At 31.3% G+C, this 21,676-nt stretch overlaps 2 protein-coding genes across 2 annotated transcripts; one reads left to right on the forward strand and one right to left on the reverse strand.

The window, feature by feature from the left end:
• Window positions 1-9,621: 9,621 nt before the first annotated feature.
• LOC145616819 (pathogenesis-related protein 1A1-like) lies at window positions 9,622-10,116 on the forward strand. The gene has a single exon (XM_081671542.1). It carries the CDS (start codon window positions 9,622-9,624, stop codon window positions 10,114-10,116), a length of 495 nt encoding a protein of 164 aa, XP_081527668.1.
• Window positions 10,117-11,786: 1,670 nt separating this feature from the next.
• On the reverse strand, window positions 11,787-20,223 carry LOC145616581 (pectinesterase-like). The gene is made up of 2 exons (XM_081671332.1): window positions 19,156-20,223; window positions 11,787-12,727 (listed from the first exon to the last, which is right to left on the reverse strand). The coding sequence occupies exons 1-2, from the start codon at window positions 20,180-20,182 to the stop codon at window positions 12,027-12,029; spliced, it is 1,728 nt and encodes a 575-aa protein (XP_081527458.1). The 5' UTR covers window positions 20,183-20,223; the 3' UTR covers window positions 11,787-12,026.
• Between the last annotated feature and the right edge of the window lie 1,453 nt (window positions 20,224-21,676).

The following is a 21,676-nucleotide window of genomic DNA, read 5'->3' on the forward strand; positions in this document are numbered from 1 at the left end:
TTAATCATTTTATAGTTCTATATCATGTATTATCTTGCTTTGTTCAATCAATTAAAATGCTTTGTTCTTTAATTTGATTGATAACAAAGATGATAAGAGGTGTAATGATGCAATACATTAATAAAGTGAACTTATAAGTTTTTTTCTTAAATTTAATGACTTTTTACGAGTGATAGAGTATAAAACATATCACACATATGGTTGAGATGGTTCACTAACATGATATTAGAGCCAACGTGACATAGAGATCACGTGTTCGTAGCTCATCCACCTCCAACCATTAAGTAGAATATTAAGCGTTGGGTATGAGGAGGGCCCATGCTGCATCCACACTTCATTAAAGAACGGACCCGTGATAGAGTATCAATAACATAGTACTAAAATAGACACCAAGAATGACACATGTCATTTTGATTCTGTTTTTTCCCTCCAAAACTTTTTTTTCCTTTTTTTGGAAAATATATATCACTTACTATAAAATATGTATAATTACTCACACTAAATAATATAATTGTGTGATTTACTTCCTAAAAAATATATTTACAGATTTTCTTTTATTGTATAAAATATTATTATATATCTTTTACTTTGTACGTATAAATATCATACGGAATACATATTATTTCATTTTTTAAAAATATGATGAAAGGGAAAAACAAAATTATTTATTAAAATGAGGATGTAGAAATATTTTTTTTTGTAAAGAAAACTATGAATAATAATTTTATCAATAATTATTGACAAAATTTTATAATAATTAATCAATATCAGTAAATTAAATATATATGAATGACATATATATAAAATGAGATAATTTGGTCAAAATATATTAAATTACATAAAATACTTTAGAAAAAAACTTCAAGATAACAAGAGACATACAATTAGAGCTGTCAAAAACTAACCCGACCCGAGAACCCAACCTGAACCGGCAATGATCTGAACCCAACATGTAACCAAACAATGGGGCCGGGTGAAACCAGTGACCTGTAACCCAACCTGAACCTGACCTGATCTTAACCGAAAACCGATTTTATCCAATACTTTATGACTTGAACCCGAACTTGCACCCGACTTGATAGTAACCGTCAACCGATTTAATCCGACCCGACAACAATCCGAACCTAAACTAGTACCCGACCCAATTAATACCTGTACCCTAGTCATGGAAAAATTTTATATACCTTTCATTCAGCTTACATACTGGTATAATTTTGTAAACTCTCAATCCGATTTAATAAAATCTTTTGTTCAGCTTATATACAACTATTGTTCTCTATTACTCATTAACTCGTATTTAGGTTTAATAAAATCTTGATGATGCTTGATCAAATTATAGAAGGTGTTATTATATATTTTAACTTGATTTCATCGATATTCATTAGAATTGAATTTGAACCAAAACCCGACTAAACACTAACCCGAACCCAATTTACCATCTTATTAACCCATCCAAACCCGACTCAACACAACCCAAACCTGAAATTGAACCGGATCTGAATTTGACTCGCATTATTGAACCCGACCTATATTAGAAAAGATGAATGACTCGTTATAATTTGAACTGAAATTGACCCGACTAGAACTTGATTTGAAGCTAGATTGACCCAACATAACCTGATCCTGATTTAACTCGAAACCTGATTTGATCCGACCCAAACCCGACTTAAATACCCGAATTGACAGCTCTACATACAATGCAATTAATTGTGACTAGATACGTACATGACCAGTGAGTGATTAACACACAACCTTCAATCTAATGATCTATATATAATCATAATTATTATTCATGCCCATAGTGCTATATATACACTTTTAAAATGCTTAAATATATATATAGTTAATAAGAAGAAAAAACGATACCATATTATTTTTACAACACTCAATCTTTCATTATAATTCATGTTTCATTTCATTGTACACCTTTCGATAAGAAGAATATATATATATATATATATATATATATATATATATATATATATATATTATGGTTATACTTTGTCTACAATTTTTTTATAATATATTTTATCTTTATTTAATTATTAACAAATATACTGTAGAATATAGAATAATAGTGAAATTACCGTGCATGGTACGAGACCTAATCTAGTTAAACATAATCCTAGACCTCAACCATCAGCTTAAGCTTTTGGTTGATATGGTCCACTAACAATGAGTTTTTTTTTCATTTTTTTTTTATTTTGACACGGACTAACAATGAGTTTGTAGTTGTCACATTGGGGTCAATTTTAAAGAGTATCAATTATTTTCTTTCTTTTTGTTCATCTCGTTTACCATTTTGCACAATTTTTATTTTTCCATTGCTAAATTCTACAACTTTTAGATGGACTTAGTTCACATTAATTTATTGTGGACTACTAATATTATGATTATTATGTTTATATGTTGATATCTTATAATAAAATCCTTATATTAATAAAAATTGCACTATTTCCAAAAACAATGTTGTTTTTGTGTTGAAATAAAGTTTATTGTGTTATAATAAAGGTCATAAGAGATTAAACATTAAATGATGAGAGTTTTAACATTTTTTTTTTGGTGTTCCACCAAGTTCACCTTTTGGGCTAATTTGGATTTGATGATCAGTTTAGGTGGTTAGTTCCAATTCCCTCCCAATTGTTTTTGCGGGGGATCAAACATGCAATCTCCCTACCAAGTGTAGCTTAGCCCCAATCACTACTATACCAACAATCAATTGGCCAGTTGAGAGTTTTAATATATTGGTCAATAATTATAAGCCTGATTATTTATGGCTATTGGACATAACACTCTTTTTCTAGTGATATTTCTCAATTTCAAGCTCTTATGTTTGTGATTGTTGGGTAAATTAAGTACCCACTTTTGAGACCTGGAATATATAATTGTGCTTGTGTAACATTCTTTTATCATAATAAGAACAATTTGGGTGAACTCCTTAATCGTCCTGTGAATTTTACAATTCTTTTTGAAGGGGCGTTCTACGTAAATATATATCGTGTGCCCCTTGCTTGGTTGATTATGCTTGTTCATATTCTTTATGTTGCTGATTTATATGTGTCGATATTGCTAGGGTTGTGTTGATCTTCGAGAACATATTATATTGCTTGGGTTAGTGTAAAATAGTATGTAGCTAGAACGTACTTATGGATATCAGTTGATTCTTCTGCAATAAGTGTGTTCACCTCAACAAATTGTTGTATGTGGCTTATGTATAAAATATAATCATACATTTGTACATGAGGTTTTGTTTTTGAAACGCATTAAGCACATAAGATTTTTTCTACTACCTTAATTTCTAATTATGGTGTAACAAAGGGTATTATTTGTGAGACATATAAAATTACTTTGTTGCACATAATAAAAACGAAGGTAGTAATTAAGACGGGCTAATTGTATATTGAAATTTGTGTATCTTTATTTCCAAAAAAAAGTGTATTTACGACATTACAACGAAGCAAAAACAAGGTGTGTATAAATAATTACTCGATGGCCCTTTATATTTGATCTTGTTGTAGTATATGAGCCTCTTGAGTCTTGACTATAACAGTATAATGGTTAGGTTTCGGCAAGTCATTTGGTTTAGCTTCGTCTCTACTACTGCCTTGTGCGTATACACACTTCTTTGAGATAACTATTTACAAATGCTTCTAAAAGCTGTCAAAAATTCTTATATATATCAGGTGGCTGGTGTATGGTGTTTCTAAGAATATTATTTATTTGTTTTGAATATTATTGCTCATTTACTCATCAAATGAGCAAAATATACTCTTTGAATATTACAAACTATGAGGTTTTGGGATATTACAAACTATAAAGTACATTATAACATTAATTAATTTTGATTGTGAACTTTATTGTTTAACAATTACTTGTTTAAACAATAACGTTTAGTGGTTAATTCAACACCTCTCAGGGTTTAAATCCTCTGTCCCATTTTTCATGTTCCATTTGTGTTCCACTTAATCTCATTGGTTGTAATAATTATACGGTCCCACTTATCAAATTTTAAAAGGCAAATAAATATTTTAAGAACAAATCATATTTAGTGGAACACCAGTGGGACATAAATTATGGGACAAATGATTTTCTCCCCAGGTTCTAGCTATCTAGTAGTTAGTATGACTGAGTTAGGTTATTATTTGATAGGTTGATTGATGACGCTTATTCAAAGTAGTATTTGTGCATTGTAAATATGTCTGGTAGAAATTTTATATACACCGCATGTGGAGATTTCCATACCCGCCAGACCTCGTATCCCTTATCTTTTTTATATATAAAGATATATTTTTAGCCAGGTCACGAGACAGTAACACTTGGCATTTCAACTTTTCGCTAAGTGTCGCGCCACGTTGGATAGATTTAAATGGATTTTATAAGATAAAAAAAAAAAAAGTTAGTTTAGAATTCTATTTGGATAGATTTAGGATAAAATTGTTAGTTTAGAGTTTTATTTTAAATAAGATACCAATATTTTTAGATGAACAAATTAAATTCTAATTTTATTCAAAAAAATTGTTAGATTATAATTCTAAAAAAAATTATCATATAATTTATTTTTTTATATCATAATATTTTTTGGAGCGAAGAAAGTAGTTCAAAACATAAACATCCATTTATAATATATACTAATCGGTTAAAATAATATACTTCACAATCTAGTAGATATTATTATTGTTATTGTTATCTTTTAGATATTATTATTGTTATTTTTATCATTATTGTTATTATTATCTTTTAGATATTATTATTGTTATTGTTGTTGTTATTATTATTATTATTATTATTATTATTATTATTATTATTATATTGTTCTATTTAGATAACTGATGTCGGGATAACATCATCGTAAATTATAGTTTTCATGAAAATGTGCTACAGTATAGTTCAGATCATGACAAAATACTCATATTATACAGTGGAACCAAAAATCACAAGAAATTATATGATTGATTCAAAACTGTTATTTGGTTAAGTTTGCTTTCTCACAACATTAATGAAGCTAATGCAAGATATACTTTTTCATTAACCAAAATTCCAGATGAGGTAGAAAGAATCAATTGAGCAAAACAGATCTTTTTCACTAACCGAAAAAATTAAAAAAAAATTTACAAAACAAAATTTTACATTACGTACCTATAAAAATCTCGTGCATTGCACAAGCCAAAATACTTGAAATATAATCTAATTATTTTCTAATATTAAGCGTATTGTTTGGTAATTAAGCATTAATCATTAATTAAGCAAAACTAATTCAACTGCAATATCTAACAAACCAAAGTAAAATGTAAATTACATATTTTACAAATTTACCTAAGCTTTCACTTTGAGCCTCGGTGAATAATGTTGGCAAAATTATTATTTTTCCAACTCAATGTAGTCGACTACACAAAAATTGCATTAAAATCCATAAAGATTTTCATGAGCCTTATACATAAATGAAAACCCAATTAAAAATTAAAATTAAAAATAAGTACTCAAACTGTACAAACACTAGTAGAAAATAAGTGATGGGAAGCCCCAAATGGCAAGCGGTTTTAAAAATTCGCTTGCCATTCACCCATTTTTTTTAAAAAAACCTGTAATATCTAATGGCAAGCGGTTTTGGCGCGAACCGCTTGCCATTTAAAAAAACCCCTAAATCTGCGCGCCCCCCTTCTTTGTTTCTCTCTCTCCTCTTTCTTTACTCTGCTCTCTCTCTCTCCTCTTTCATTTTGGCTGCTCTCTCTCTCTCTCCTCTTTCTACTCCCGTTTTCCCTCTCTCTCCTCTTCTACTCCCGTTTTCCCTCTCTCTCCTCTTCTATTCCCTCTAATTCGCCCCTTTCTTCTTTCATTTTCTCCTTTTCTTTGTTCTTTAGAGATAATATCGAGCAAATTTCGAGCAAGTTCGAGATAATTTCGAGCAAATTTTGAGCAAATTTTAAGGATAATTTTGAGAAAATTTCGCGGATAATTTCGAGCAAATTTTGAGCAAATTTCGAGCAAGTTCGTGCATGCGTGTGGGTGTTCAAGTTTTTTATGTCAAATTTGACCATGAAAACTCTAGATCTAGAGTTTTCATAGTCAAATTTGACCTTTAAAACCATAATTTGAAGCCAAAATCGGTGGTTTAGATGGTCATGGTGGGTTAGATCGGTGGTTTTTTTTAACTTTTATTTCGATTTTAGTTTTATTTTTTATTTTAATTTGATTTTTGGTGGTGGTCGTGGTGGGTGGGGGTCGTGGTTTGGGTTAGGGTCATGGGTGGAGGTCGTGGTTTAGGTGGGGATCTGTTTTGGTGGGTGGGGTCGTGGTTTCAATGAGGGGTTTTTCGGTGGTTGGGGATCTGGTTTTGGGTGGGGGGTCGTGGTGTGGGGTGGTGGCTGGTGGTGTGTGGTGGTGACTGGTGGTGTGGGTGGTGGCTGGTGGTCTTTGGTGGTTGAAAAGCATACATTGTAATTGTTATTAATTTTTTTGTTAATTTATTTTTTTGTGATTGAAAATCAGAAATTGTAATATTATAACAATTAATTAATAAAAATATTAATATTTTTACATATGGTTTGATTATGTCTCAATTTAATTGAAAAAAAAAATATTTTTAATACCCCTAATGGGCAGCGGTTTGGCGCCAAAACCGCTGCCCTTTCTTTACAATTGGCAAGCGGTTCTGAACCGCTTGCCATTTCAATGGCTATTGGCAAGCCCCCCAACAGGGAGCGGTTCAAAACCGCTTGCCATTGGGGGGTTTGAACCGCTTGCCAATTTGTTTTTTCTACTAGTGAAAGTACCAATATCTTATATTAGCTTCTCTATTAACCACCGAATATAATTGATAATCTTAAAAGAGAGAAAGAATTTGACGAAGTATTATGTAAACTGAAATAGAATTAAAAAACCAATACAATGTAAATTATTGTGCGATTAATTGGTGAAACGTATGATTGGTTATTTTTTAGAGAAAACGTATGATTACTTGAGTCCTATTTATATAATGAATAATATGAATAATATAAAATTATAATTTAATAAAATTATTAAAATATCCGTGTTTATCATTAAACTAACTAACAATGTCAAATGATAAACTCATATATTTTTTATTTTATTTAATAAAATTATTAAAATATAAGTATTTATCATCAATTAATTACCAAAAAAAAAAACTAAAAAAATTTACATGGCAAAACGATGACGTGAATTTCCTACTGGACGTTCTCAGAACTTTCCAAAAACTCTCCTTTGCGACGCACGACTTTTTTTAGAATTTTTTAAAATAATTGTTTTTTAATTGATGTGCTAAAATTTGTTATATATTTAGATAAAATTCATACTATCAAAAGATAAGGTTTTATATATAATTAATTTAAACTTAAAAATCTCATTCGTCAATTTTGCTTACGTGGCATTTGAATTATTTAATTGGCTAAAACTAAAATTTAAAACTAAAATTTATAATCCTACATGGCGCGCTAAGAAAATTAAATCCTACGTGGCTATCTAAAAACTCGGGAAAAAACTCCCCTTTAAATATATATATTAGATTTTATTACTATGTAGACCTATCAATTAGGGTCGGTTATGAGTCATCTCGGATTGGGTCACTTCAGGTTACGAGTCAAGAAATGTTCAACCCTTGCCTAAAATTTTGGGTTCGGATCAACCCAACGAACTTTGAACATTTATTTTATTTTGTTTCTTTATTGCTAATTTTTTATTAATGTATTAAATCGAACATTTTCACCAACATTAATATTAGTCATTACATGCCTAATAGAAAGCAAATCGTCACAAAAACACGTTAATTCTTAACTAATTTTGTATCAATGATATATTTCAAAATTTGATATATAGATTAAAAATTTATCTTTAAATTCAATAAACAACCCGGGTATCGCACGGGACACAAAACTAGTTATATATAAAGGGGAGTTTTTCCCCGAGTTTTTAGAGAGCCGCGTAGGATTTAATTTTCTTAGGGCGTCATGTAAGATTATAAATTAAAGTTGTAGCCAATTAAATAAGAGATTATTAATTTCTGTTATAATTGAATAATTCAAATGTCATGTAAGCAAAATTTACCAATGAAATGTTAAAGTTTAATACAAAATATTATCTTTTAAGATTAGGATTTTTATCTAATATTTTAAAACTAATATAATAACAATTTTAATCACATAAATATGATTTTTTTCTGGTTAAAAAATTTCAGCCAAAAATTTTTTCTTTATTTTTTTTCGCCAAATGAAGTTAGGAAATATTTAATCTCTATAATAGTTTCCTTCCTACTTTTTTGGTGTTTAGAGAGCCACAAGGGTGGGGGTGAGAATCGATCCCAAGATCTCATGGAATCAGGAGGGAAGCTCTAACCACTTGAGTTATCCCTCACTCTTAGTTTCCTTCCTACTTTACCATTACATACAAGTTATATATCATTCTAAATATTTTATATTAAAATAATAAATTTCAATGTAATAATTTCTTTTCCTCTAAAATCAATTTTTTTTTGCATCTACATATAGAAAACTAAGGGCCTGTTCATATTTACTGAATTGAGCTGAACTGAACTGAACTGAACTGATTGGAACTGAACTGAACTGAATTGAGCTGAAATGAATATTTTATGTGAGAGGGAAATTAAGAGCTGAACTGAACTGAACTGAACTGAACTGATTGGAACTGAACTGAACTGAACTGAAATTAAGTAAATGTGAACAGGACCTAAGTAGATATTATTCATAATTGTCAGTATAAAATTTTATAATTCGGGTATAACCTAAACTTTATTATTTAGGAAATTTTGATGAATACTACGGACTACATTATACCTTTTTATAAAAAAATAAATTTTTAATTAAGTTGAACTACATACAAATTATTGTAAACTTTTATAAAATTTGGTAAAACCGTGCATAGCACGGGGTTTCAATTAGTTCAATCAAATAAAACTCAATTGGTCTTCCAAAAAAAAAAATAATAAAAAATAAAAAATGTCCATTAAGCTATTTATCTTCTATTGCCGTTCAAAAAAAAAAAAAAAAGAAGCTATTTATCTTCTACTATTTACGAAGTCAAAGAATACTACAGTGTATGAATACGAATGAGGCAATTACTGATTACCATAGAAAGTGTTGATTGAGATAATTCACCTTATTATTTAGTATTTTAATTCCTTATATAAAAGATCATGTGAGATAACATACCAAAAAAATCACATCAAATTTAATTTTGGCCTATAAAATCATTTTATCCTATATTGCTATAAAATAGAGGAAAAGAAAGAATGAAAGATGAAGATTAATTATGTAGTGCGGGCGAATATTGATTGTCTCTTCCATTTTCCATTCATCATACATACATACATTGAAATTGGAACATCCTAATGACAATAAAAAGCCACGCACCATTATGAGAAGAGTTACATAAGGTTGTATTAAGGTTAAGGAAGTTACTCGGGAGTTATAAAAGGAATTAATAAAGTTAAATAAGGTATAATGGAATACATTAATATATATTTCATAACATATACATAATTACATATGTTATGTATATATATATATATGTTTGTAATACATCCATTATTCATATGCTTCTCTAGCAATTTCATTTAGTTCCAATCAAATCCCTTCCCCCCCAAAAAAAATGAGGTCACTCCTATTTTCAATTGCCTTACTTTTCACCATTACATTCTTATTCAAACAATGTTCATCCCAAATCCAACCCGGTGACAATACAACCTTCCTAGATGGCCATAACGCTGCTCGTCGCGATGTCGGGGTTGATCCATACACATGGGACAAAAAGCTTGAAGCCTATGCTCAAGACTTTGCTAACAAGAGGAAACCTAGTTGCTCAACAGACTTGGGTAGTTTAAAGATTCCATATGGTATAAACCTTGGTTTAGGTTATGGTTACTTGACTAGTGGTCAAGCGTTTAATACATGGGTTGGTCAAAAATCTGATTATAACTATACATCAAATTCTTGTGCCAAAGGTAAAGATTGTTCGGCTTATACACAAATTGTTTGGCGTAAATCGGTTCGACTCGGGTGTAGTAGTGTTGATTGTGGTTTATGGCCTTTATTTGTATGTGTTTATGATCCTAAGGGAAACATCCCAGGAGAAAAACCTTATTAATCAACCATTATGTAGTTCTATATTATGCACTTCTTGCTTTGTTCAATCAATTAAAATGCTTTTGATGAGTTTTTTTAATTTGATTGATAACAAAGATGATAATAAGAGGTGTAATATATAAATAAAATGAACTTTTTAGTTATTTTGTTTCTTATTAATTGTCTCGTTTTATCTATTTGTACAATTTCATTCTAATTTGGGTTCAAATCTTTTGTTCCATAGTTACATTCCATGTTACAATCAACCATATTGGTCCAATTCAACACATTCTATGATTCAAATTATTTTCATTTTAGCTTATTTTCACAAATGAATGAAATGATATGATCAAATTTATTTACTTGTTTTTTTAATTCCATTTTTAATAAAATATGAAATTTTCTAATTTGGGAAATGCAAATGAATACAAATCAAATTACATTCATTTGATATTATGTATCATAAGATTGATATACAGTATAATGCATAAATAATGTCAAAGTTTAGTCAAATATGGAGATTATACATTATATCATATCAAAATTTCATATCAAATCAGGTGAAGTAAACATGTACAAGAAGCCTAACAAAATAATTCAAATTATTTCTTTGTTTTAATTTAGCAGAAACATTTCAGTGCAAGTTCTTTAGCCAAAATAAAACAAAATACCCAAAATTCTCAAGTCATTAAAATTCCGAAAATTTGGTTGTGAAATTCAGATTTTGGAGTGTTAGTAAAAATATGTTTGTGAGTGATGAATTAAGCACATAAAAGCTATAAAAAAATCAAGAAATAAAATGAAAGAAGAAATTAGAGGGAGTGGAGAGAGAGAGAGAGAGAGAGAGAGAGAGAGAAGAGTATTGAAGAGAGAGAGAATGAAGGGGTGAAATCATTAAATTTATAAAAAATAAAATAAAGAACATTACGTAATACATTTAAATTTTTTTCAAAAAAAAAAAAAATAAAAAAACAAAGAACATTAGTACATATAAATAAAAAAAACATTAAATTTTCCCAATGTTCTTTTATTTAAATGTAATATACTTATGGGTGTACACATGGTACACCCCCATCTACTAATCTACTATAATACTATTTTCACAATTCAAATCAAGTTTTAGTATATTTTTTTTCCTAGCAACATTGTTTAGATCATATGTAAGGACCCTATAATTCATGGACATGTGATGTTTCATGAGGTTTATAAAGTGCATTTTCACACACCCATTCACATGATGATCCAATTCAATTTGATTGGCTTAGATATGGTTATGCTTCAATGTTCCCCCTAACATGTAAGATCCCTTTTAATTCAAGGACATGTGATGTTTCATGAGGCCAGATGCTAGAGTGCATTTTCACACATGCCTCACATAATCCAATTCAATTTGGCCTAGATTAAATTAAGGTATCAACTATGAGTCTGACTCTTATACCATATATTAAGGAATCAACTAGTACATGTTCAAGAAGTTTACATCTCGAAACCACATAGCAATTGATGGAATAACCTCTTAATTTATTAATTGTTTAACATTTTCTTCATTCTTTTATCAATATAGACACTTACATGTGTTGTTTAAAGATGTTATGATTCAACATTACTACTCCTATGTACAAATAAACCAATTCTAAGCTAATTTAAGATAATAGAAAACGAGTATGTACCACAAATATTATTTGAGTAGCTTAATCGATGTATAATACAACATTATTCTCTTGTGTAGGAATTTGGTAGTACGTGCCAATGGCTTGCTACAAAGAGCTAAGCTTGGAATAACTCGAATCAAACAATTGATCATCTAGCTAATAAGCTAATTATACTTTAATAACATCTATAGCAATTGAATTTAAGCTCAAATGGCTCAAATAATAACAACAATAATACTTTGGTTTATTTGGCAAAGTTCGTTCTAACCCAATTTGGCTATCAATTACTAGTCAAATCGGGATAATAGGGAATTCCATAAGATGGAAGCCAATCACCACCTACAATGAAATTTCCTACAGTAAAGTTGCTTGCATCGTTGGTGCTGATCTCTCCTCTGTAACCCGGCCAAGTAACCCTTGAACTTATATCCGCCCCTGGTCCTCTATTCTTGTACTCTCCGTAATATAGTGTGCTTAACGCAAAATCACCTGACCACTCCAACCAACCAGCAGGATCGACAACATCCTCAATATTCGACAGCATAAAAACTGTCCTAGAGTATTCCTTCCATGGTCGTCCTAGGAATGTTCTGTAGGCTGACTTGTTAGCTGCCAAATCAGCTGCTGCCGCAACTTTGCAGTTTAAGATGGAGATACCGGTGTTTTGGTTAGGGTCCTCTCGGCCTTGTGCAGTGTAGATGTTCTTTTGTTTTGAAAGTGGCTCTCGAGCATATAAGTTGCAGTTTTGGAGTACAACAGCTGCGTTACCAAATATAAAGTCTACCGTGCCATATATGTCACACTCCCTGTAGAATTGTCGTAGTGAGTGGACGTATAGCGTGTCTTGGTAGCCTACGAAGCTGCATTGGTAAAATGCTGAGAGATCTGATCCACTTCGTAGAGCTACTGCTTGGTGTTTCTCTAGCCCGGCGTAGTTTTCTACCGTAATTCCCTTAGCTATGAAGCCAGCTCCAACTACAGCTGCACATAAGAAAGATATATTATGTTATGTAATTATATGAATATCAATTTGGTCATGGAATTTCTGTTAATGGTTAAATTGAAAATGGATTTTGATGCAAAAATTATTTTGCCACATTATTTGATCCACTGCTTGTACTGTTGTACTATATTAAGGAGAAAACTAGATGTGTTCTCTCGTGTCCTATTAAATAATACGAGTATTAATTGGGATATTGTCCGAGCCACACACAACTATACTATGGTATACGGTGTACTTATTTAGTGAGAAACAACATTAAGTGAAACTTCACATTTGTGGCTTGAATAGGGGTTCTGATCTTATTCGATTGCCTTGAGTCCACATGCCTTTAAAAAAATTGATTCAGATTTTAATATAAGGCCAATCCAATACAAATTTAGTCTACTTGATACATTGGGCTAAAGGCCCATATATCCTTCATTTAATTTAATGGGCTAAATTCCTAATCCCTATATAAAATACATACTCCCTCCTTCCTCCGGTTCACATTAGATAACATAACACATTTCATTTAGACACGTTTGTAAATAATCTTGTTTACATATTAGTAAAAATTATAAAAATTAGATATTTTAAAAGTAGATGTTGAAACGAAACTAACAAGAACCCACATGAGTATACCTTTTCTCAACATGAATCACAAAATGAAGTCAAAACAAGTTAGTATGTGAATAATTAACAAATGCAAACTGTGTCATCTAATTTAGAACGGAGGAATTACATGTACTCCCTCCGTGTTTTTTAAAGTGTTACACTTACTAAATCTGACCGTGTTTTAATAAGTGTTACACTTAATAAATCTGACTGTGTTTTAATAAGTGTTACACTTCCTTCTTTGGCAAAAAAACTACATTAAAATATTATATCTCTCTCATCTCGTCCCCACCCAAACCCACTACTAATTTTATTTATTTATTATTATATCTCTCATCTCACATTCATTACTTTTCAATAAAGTATTAACCTCACTATCTTTCTTTTATAATTTTTTAATACTCCAACTACCCCACTTACCTCTTATTTAATTTAAGTCAATAAAATTGCCTAAAACTATGTGCCAGTCAAACTGTAACACTTAAAAAAAGGAAAAATTGCGAAAAATAATACAACCTTTGGCCGGTTTTTTTTTTTTTTTTTAATAATACAACCTTTGGATTAATTTTTAATAATACAACCTTTGAGGGGTGTCAATTTTAAACAAGACAAAAAACTTGTAACCTTTAAAATCGGTTACCCAGGACACGTGTCATAATGTAATTGGTCTAAAAATTATTTTTTTAAAAAAAATTAATATGTAATTAATTTCAGAATTTTAATTTGCGATAAATTTTTTTTTTATGTCATTAGATTAAAATTTTTAACAAATAATAAAAAACCACCCGGCCACCATTTTGCTACCACGCAGCCACCACTTCCTTCGCCACACAGCCACCTCCTCTCCCCCTTCCCCACACGCAACCCTCCCCGGCGACAGTACCGCCGACGCCCAACTCGTCCCCCACCGTATCATCGTCGTTTATCGCCATCAATCAACACCAACATCAACAAGAATCAAGAAATCACGGCCCTTGGATATTTGAATCAATCGAATTGGAGCGTCTCGCGGCCGCTGCTGTTCAATTTGGAGCGTTTGATGTGTTTGGTTGTTCGAATTGGAGCGGGGATGTGTGGGGATGTTCGAATTCGAGTAGTGTTTGAAGAACAGGGGAGTTTGTTGGTGCGGTGGCTGCAAGAGATGAAGTGGGCAGGGTAATGGTGTTTACAATTGCTGCTGGTGGTCGAACTTTTGGTTGTTGGTTGAGAATCGGTGAATGCGAGCTGCAGAGGTGCGAATTGGTGGTGTTGTTGCGTGTGCTGCTGAAGGTGTGGTGCTGGTTGTGGCGGAGTTGGTTGCGCGATGGGGGTTTCGCTGGCAGGGGTGGCATGATGGGGTAAAAGGGAAAGGGAGAGGGTAGGTCGGCCGGCGGCGGTGGGGAAGCTGGGCACCAGCACTGGGAGTACTGTGCGTGGGACTGCGGAGGAGGTGGCTGCGAAGTGGGGGAGGGGGTGGGTGGGTTTTTTTTTTTATAATTTTGTTAATAATAATAATAAAAAATTAATAATTAATTAATTAAATTGACAAAACCAATAAAACAATAACACGTGTCATGGTGACCTACAAAAACAAGTTACCAACAGGTTATGTCTTGTTTAAAATTGACATCCCTCAAAGGTTGTATTATTAAAAATTAATCCAAAGGTTGTATTAATATAAAAAAACCGGCCAAACGTTGTATTATTTTCCGTAATTTTTCCTAAAAAAACATGGAGGGAGTATAAAAATATTTTCTAAACACAAGTAGTTTTTAGTGCAAGGCTTTATTTAGTTACTCTTCAAAATGATTACTCAATTCATATAATGAGAATTAAGAAGATCGATGTAAGCAGGAGGAAGAATAGTCATAGTTGTCGGCAAAAATAAACCTGGACTAAGAGAATAAAAGTTGACACCGACAGCCGAAGAAGAAAAATAAGGACCTAACAAAATCAATCATATATTTGTGGCATCCAACCCCTTCCCACCCTCGTAAGTAATTATGGCTCCACATGCATATTTATTCAATTACTTTGCTAATGCGTTTTCTGCTATTAGTCACTTGCTCATGAGTATTATTTTGCTCATTTTTAGTTTTAACGTCAAAACACCTTCATTATTCTTAAATCAGAATAATTTCGAAAGGGATAAGGTGTTTGTTTGATGGGATTTGAGTGAAGCATTGCATGATTCAATGTTTGTATTAATGATTTTTGACTAATAAAGGAAGGAATGCTGTACTTTGTAACACAACAACGTGCCGAATTAACTTGATTAAATATTCTTTTTAGTATATTTTAGATTTATTTTCTATATCCCTATGTTACTAATAGGATTGAATGAGAGAGTTGGAGGATTTCATTTGGGATAACTTTGCTTGAGTAAATCTCTAAATTAAGGGCTTGTTCTCGTTGCCTGAACTCAGCTGAAGTGAACTAAACTAAATATTTTATAAGAGAAGGAAATTAGGAGCTGAACTGAACCGAACTAAACTGAAATGCATTTCAACATATGAGAACAGGCCCTAAACCATCTTTTAGGGTCACGCCCTTCATTAAGAGGAAGAGTCTATTTCACAAAATCATGTACGACCTGCTCACTTTCCCTTAAAAAAAATAATTTTATTTCAATAAAAATAAGTTCTATTGAGTAAATTTAATTTTTATTTAGTAAAGATCAGTAACTGTAAAGAAGATAATAAAATTTTTTAGACAGTTAATATTATCAAACTTTACATTAACTTATCTAAAAGTACTTTTTATATTTCACAAACAATGTCCAAAAAGTACACATTATAATTAACATAGGTAGTATATGCATTTGTGGATAACTATACTTCAACACCTTTTACATGCAATCTTCAATGGGGCCATAACACAGTATTAACATTTTGAACTTTTTCTACACTATAGCATTACAGATTTACAGTATATAATATCGCACAAAAGTTTAATTTGTAAACAAACTGGATTTGAAACATGGCAAATCCCACATGAAAAATCGTGTACAAACCAACACCAAAATCGTGCCGCCTTGATTTTAGTCGGTGATTTCAATTCTGTATTTTCTGTTTCTGTATTTTCACTACTATAAGTCATTACAATACACTGTCATTCTGTAGTTTTGTCAAGCATGCATGAAAAATGTATCATGGTATCTTTGGCCTTTATTCATGATTTTATGAACGAACATCCCTTTATTCATTGATTAGAATATTGGATTATGTGACTCCTGGGATAGAAAACTATACCTTGTTTAACATTAGAGCTGACAATTATATCGTGTCATGTCATGTTGTGTTGACTTATTTAAATATGTCAAAATTTCTTAAAACTAACTCATTATTTTCGTGTCATATTATCGTGTCGTGTCAACTGTTGTCACCTCTACTTAAAATGCTTATTAAATCACACCCTTTTTAAATACATGACTCTTTGCATGATTTTATTGCACAACTTACAAAATTTAAGGAAAGTAATTGTAGATCTTGCTTGCAAGTTTGGGCATTCTAGAGCATTGGTTGTCACTTGTTAGCTGGTTCACTAATTTTATTTGACCAATGACGATAGTTATTAGTTATCATTCGTTATTATTGTTAGCCGGTAGAAGTATAAATATAAGGGCTTTATTATAAATATAAGTATGGTCCCATTTAAGTTTAAATAAACTAAAAAAAGGAGTATCAAGTTTAATATTTAATCCTAAAAAAATGTAAATTTATTTTTTTGACAAGCCTAAAAAAATGTATTTAAGTAATTGTTTTAAAGATGATTTCAAAAAAAAGTGTTAAACATAAACTTTTACTTTTTTATTTTATTTATTTATTTTTAGGCTAGACTATAAAGTGGAATCGAAATTTCTCAAGTGTTAATTAGAGCGGAGTTTCTTAACAAGGGTAATTTATTAAGGTCCTCATTATAGGATTGTGCACTCTCCTAAATACGACAATCAACTTTCTAGGTACATTTGGAATATATCAAATACACAGTACAACTACATAGTCATTTTGATCAATTATTGTATCAGATGATTAAATGAACATGTAAGGCCCTTATTTAACTACATAGTTATGAATTTTGATCAACTATTGAGTTTTATTTTCTTTCAACTATTTAATTTTGTAAGAGAATTTGTACCCATTATACTTTTCATAACTTTCCTTTGATTTGTTCAATTATTACTATTTTTTATTTACTTATTGATTATTGATTGTTTTACCTTAAGAATTACGGAGTACAACTTACGTAAGTGTTTGTAATTTGTAATATCTTTAATTTATTGACGTATAATTAATCCTGCTACATAAGATTTTAATAAGCATTATGTATTTTCTAGTCCCCACTCACATGATCTTATAATTGTCTAAGTTGTTGCCTTGTTGGTAGGTAGATCCATGTATAAAGATGAAATATAGCATGATAAACTTTAAGACATAGGTCACTCTCGCTTTTTGGACATTCTTACTCAACTTCTGTCCTCCATACAAAAATGCAAATTTATAAATTTTAATCCATAGTCTTATCTAAATGGTATACGGTTTTCTCCAATACAAATTTCATCAATATCTAATTTTTTTTAAATTTTTGTTCAAAAGGGGTGCCGACGTGCTTACAATATTTGTGCAAAAAATGATAATGACAAAAGAAATTACTCGTGCAAAAAAAGTGACTCAAAAGAGTATATCCCGGTATACTTTATTTTCTCCCTTTGAATAGCTATAATTAATTTTTAAGAAAGTTATAAATTATTGCATTGCTTCCCTTTTTGAAAAACTTCATACTACAAATAGCCAAGATAAAATATTTTTATTTTTATTTGATGGGCCAAATTGATAGCCAAGATTAAAACTTCATCATTTTTATTTATTTATTTATTTATTTATTTTTATTTATTTATTTTTTTTGACAAGAAAATTATCAAGTTTGGATGGTACATAAGTTGTAAGTCACAAGCTCACAACATAGTACACTTGTAAAATTTAAATGATAATTTAGGGGGAAAAAATTAGAAATTTGTTTTGTTCCTACGATCATCAAATGATAGAAGTCGGTTGATTATGTTAATATATATTTGTTATATTTGGCATACATATCTTATAGAAGTGTTAGGTAAGTTAGGTTTCCTTGTATTGTACTATATACGAAGTATATCGTTTACAAATGTCAATACAAGGAAAGTCATTTTCTCCGATTTTTCTCAAGTTTAACACGGGACGTGGCCCGGATACGTCTCCTTATAAGTTAGAACTGCCAATAACGTAACATAATGCTTTTACTAACATTTCTCAAGTTATGTTTTTGCATGGTTTTTGAGGTTGACCTCCTACCCTTTTTACCCGGTTTCTAATTTTTTGTCATCCCTCATTATGCAATGACATATCTGCAGCAATAGAAGTATTATTGTACTTCTTCTGCAATCTTACAAGTAATTGTTGAATTACTCCATATGTAATACTCGTAAAAACAATAATCGATAATATTACAAATTAAATAATGTACTGTATATAACTTATCTACTTCACATGCATTATTTTGACATTTGACAATTACAGTACATTTTTATTTGACACAAACAATTACAGTACATTATTAACACACAACTTTGATCATTAATTATTTTTTAAACATCTATTAATTAGACATCAAAAAAGCGTTATATTTTGAAATTATAAATTAAAACTTATCCCATCACATGATCACAACATACATAGTGATGTAAAATTTTCTATATAAGTAAAATATATTAATCAAAGCATGCATTATAACAAGTTAAATAAAATGTTGCATGTATTCTGAAACGAATAAAGCATTTGCATTATTACTAAAGACTTACCAAGAGTAGCAGACCTGAAAGTTGTGGATCCATCAACAACGTTCCTTTTTGCCTTAATAAGAGTCTTTCCAATTCCATCTCCTAAGAACATTATACTTGTCTTCTTCTTATCAACCTCCACATTCTCAAAATAAGCTCCAGCCTTTATATATATCACGAACCTTGTTGTACTCTTTTTTGGGGCGGCCGCCACCGCGTCTTTGATGGTTGTATAATCACCAGAACCATCTTTTGCCACCACCAAATCGACCCGGGTTGTGTTGCCGCCACTCCCGGGTGGAGCTGCTGTTTGCAATAGCCGACGATCCTTTCTTTTCATCCAGCCCGGGAACCCGGCCTTGTCAAGCCCGTTTACATCTTTGAGGTCATCATAGGGCAATGGCATTGTCTTATGCTTGCAATGGCGGGGTCCATGGATCTTTTTCAACATGACAAGCGAGTTACTAACATGGTGAGAGATGTTATACAGGCCTGCTTGGATAAACTGCCGTACGGTCCTGTTGGACCCTACGGCAAACCCATCCAAGCAGGTGAACTGGTTGGTCATGGCCGCGCTCAAAAATGAGAGAATATTACTCAAATTTTGAGCGGGGCCACATTGGTCTGCCGTTTCACTAAGGACTGTCTCGAGCTGGTCTGAGGTTTCACTCAGCAGCTCGAGACAGTCCTTCACCGCAATGTGCTGCAACCGACTCAAACTGTGTCGGTTGCCAGACTCAAGGCCTGAGACATTGACGGTGGAGGCGCGGACTATCACCTCAGTGACACTAATAGTGTAACGGAGGATCTCCGTTAACGACTTCTTATGAAGATGGGGGATGGTGGAGAGGGTGGATATGCAAAGGTCGGGGTAGAGGGTGCCATCGCAATGAGATTGCGCGAGTTGGAGGTGGTTATGGACGTGAAGATGATGAACATGAGGTTTATGAGAGGTTTTAAAGGAGGGTTTATTAAGTACTAGTATAAAAATGGTGAGAATTGAGATTGGTATTATTAGTATAAACTTAGTTTTTTTTGGTATGTTCATTTTTTTAGGTGTATTTGTGGGAGGTGTTGTGTGGAGTGGAGTTGGAGAGTGACTAGTGGAAGTAAGCCGCTTGTATATATACACAAAAAGATAAGGTGGTTAGCTTTAATTTATATTGGGCAGCCATAATAAGGTTAAGATGGAATGATTTTTCGTGTTAGTTATGTTAATTAATTAAGGAGAATCTTTCTTTTTACAAGTTATAAAATATATATTATTGATAGAGAATTTTCCAAGTTTTTTTTGCATGTTAAGACAAAAAATTATGGACTAGTATAATATTAATCTATCAAATTAAGTCACGAGAGTATAGTTTTCAGTATCTAAAGGAATGTGTATTGAGGAAATAAATTGTTTTTGAATCACAATAATTTGATACTAATACTATTCACTATTAGTAGATGAATAAGAACAAAGTATTTCTAATCTACAAGGGTCTTGTTTGGTCAACTTTAGCATTTAAGTAATTTTTACTCTGTAATGGTTTGACTAGAAACTAAGTTATTATGTAAAAATATAGTTACGAGGGTTCTTGTTAAATCACCTCGATTACTAATACTTTTAAGGTATCATATTTTTATAATATTAAATGGTAATTATAGATAATTGTGGTCAAATATGTTCATGAGAAAACATCAAATTTCAATTTTGTACGTATTGATATGGAGAAACTATGTTGACAATATAGTGATTTAATAGTGGTTAAGTGCAAGTATCTTGTGTCAAAAAGTTGCAAATATTATAGACAACTTTTTAAAGAAAAATTGTTAACATATTTTCCGCATTATTTAGAAAAACCTTTTTTTTAAAAAAAAAAAATATCTATTCACATGAGTAACAATTGAAAGATAATTCCACATTTCCACGACTAATAACTACGTTTTGCCAAACAACACCTAATTTAACTACTATTCGTTAATGTGGTATGGAAAAGTGGTTTTAAGTAGTATTCTCAATGTTTGTGGTGTTGTACAACAATTTGTACTGTAAAGTTTGGATCTTTTATGAGATCTTTGTCTAGATATGAAAATGAAGAGAATGAATGGTTAAAAAAAAAAAAAATGAAGAGAATGAATTATATGACATGAATAGAAATGTTGCTGGAAAACAGTTGAGGAACCAAACTCCTAACATTGAACTCTGGCTAACTGCTATACTCTCCTTAAATTCGACGAATAATGATGTATTTATTTCTATAATAGTAGGGCCCACCAAATTGGTCCTAGTGAGGAAATTTCCAAAATGGTGGGCTAAACTCCAACGCATGTCAAATTGTCTATACGTGTCCCGTGATCCATTTTATTGTCAAATAAGCCCAAGGACTAACACTCCACAAGTACAGCACACAACCACGACGCCCACGAGTAACTCATATACGGATTAATTGCCTATCAATATCTACTCTGTAATACTAACCAAGTAAATCACTTGGTAGAATTGGTGGGGAATTCACCTTGTGATTTTGAGGTCACGAGTTTTAGCCTCCACTAACTA

This window comes from Chenopodium album, chromosome 26, assembly GCF_948465745.1.
Source record: "Chenopodium album chromosome 26, dcCheAlbu1.1, whole genome shotgun sequence".
In the NCBI taxonomy this organism is placed as follows: domain Eukaryota; kingdom Viridiplantae; phylum Streptophyta; class Magnoliopsida; order Caryophyllales; family Amaranthaceae; genus Chenopodium; species Chenopodium album.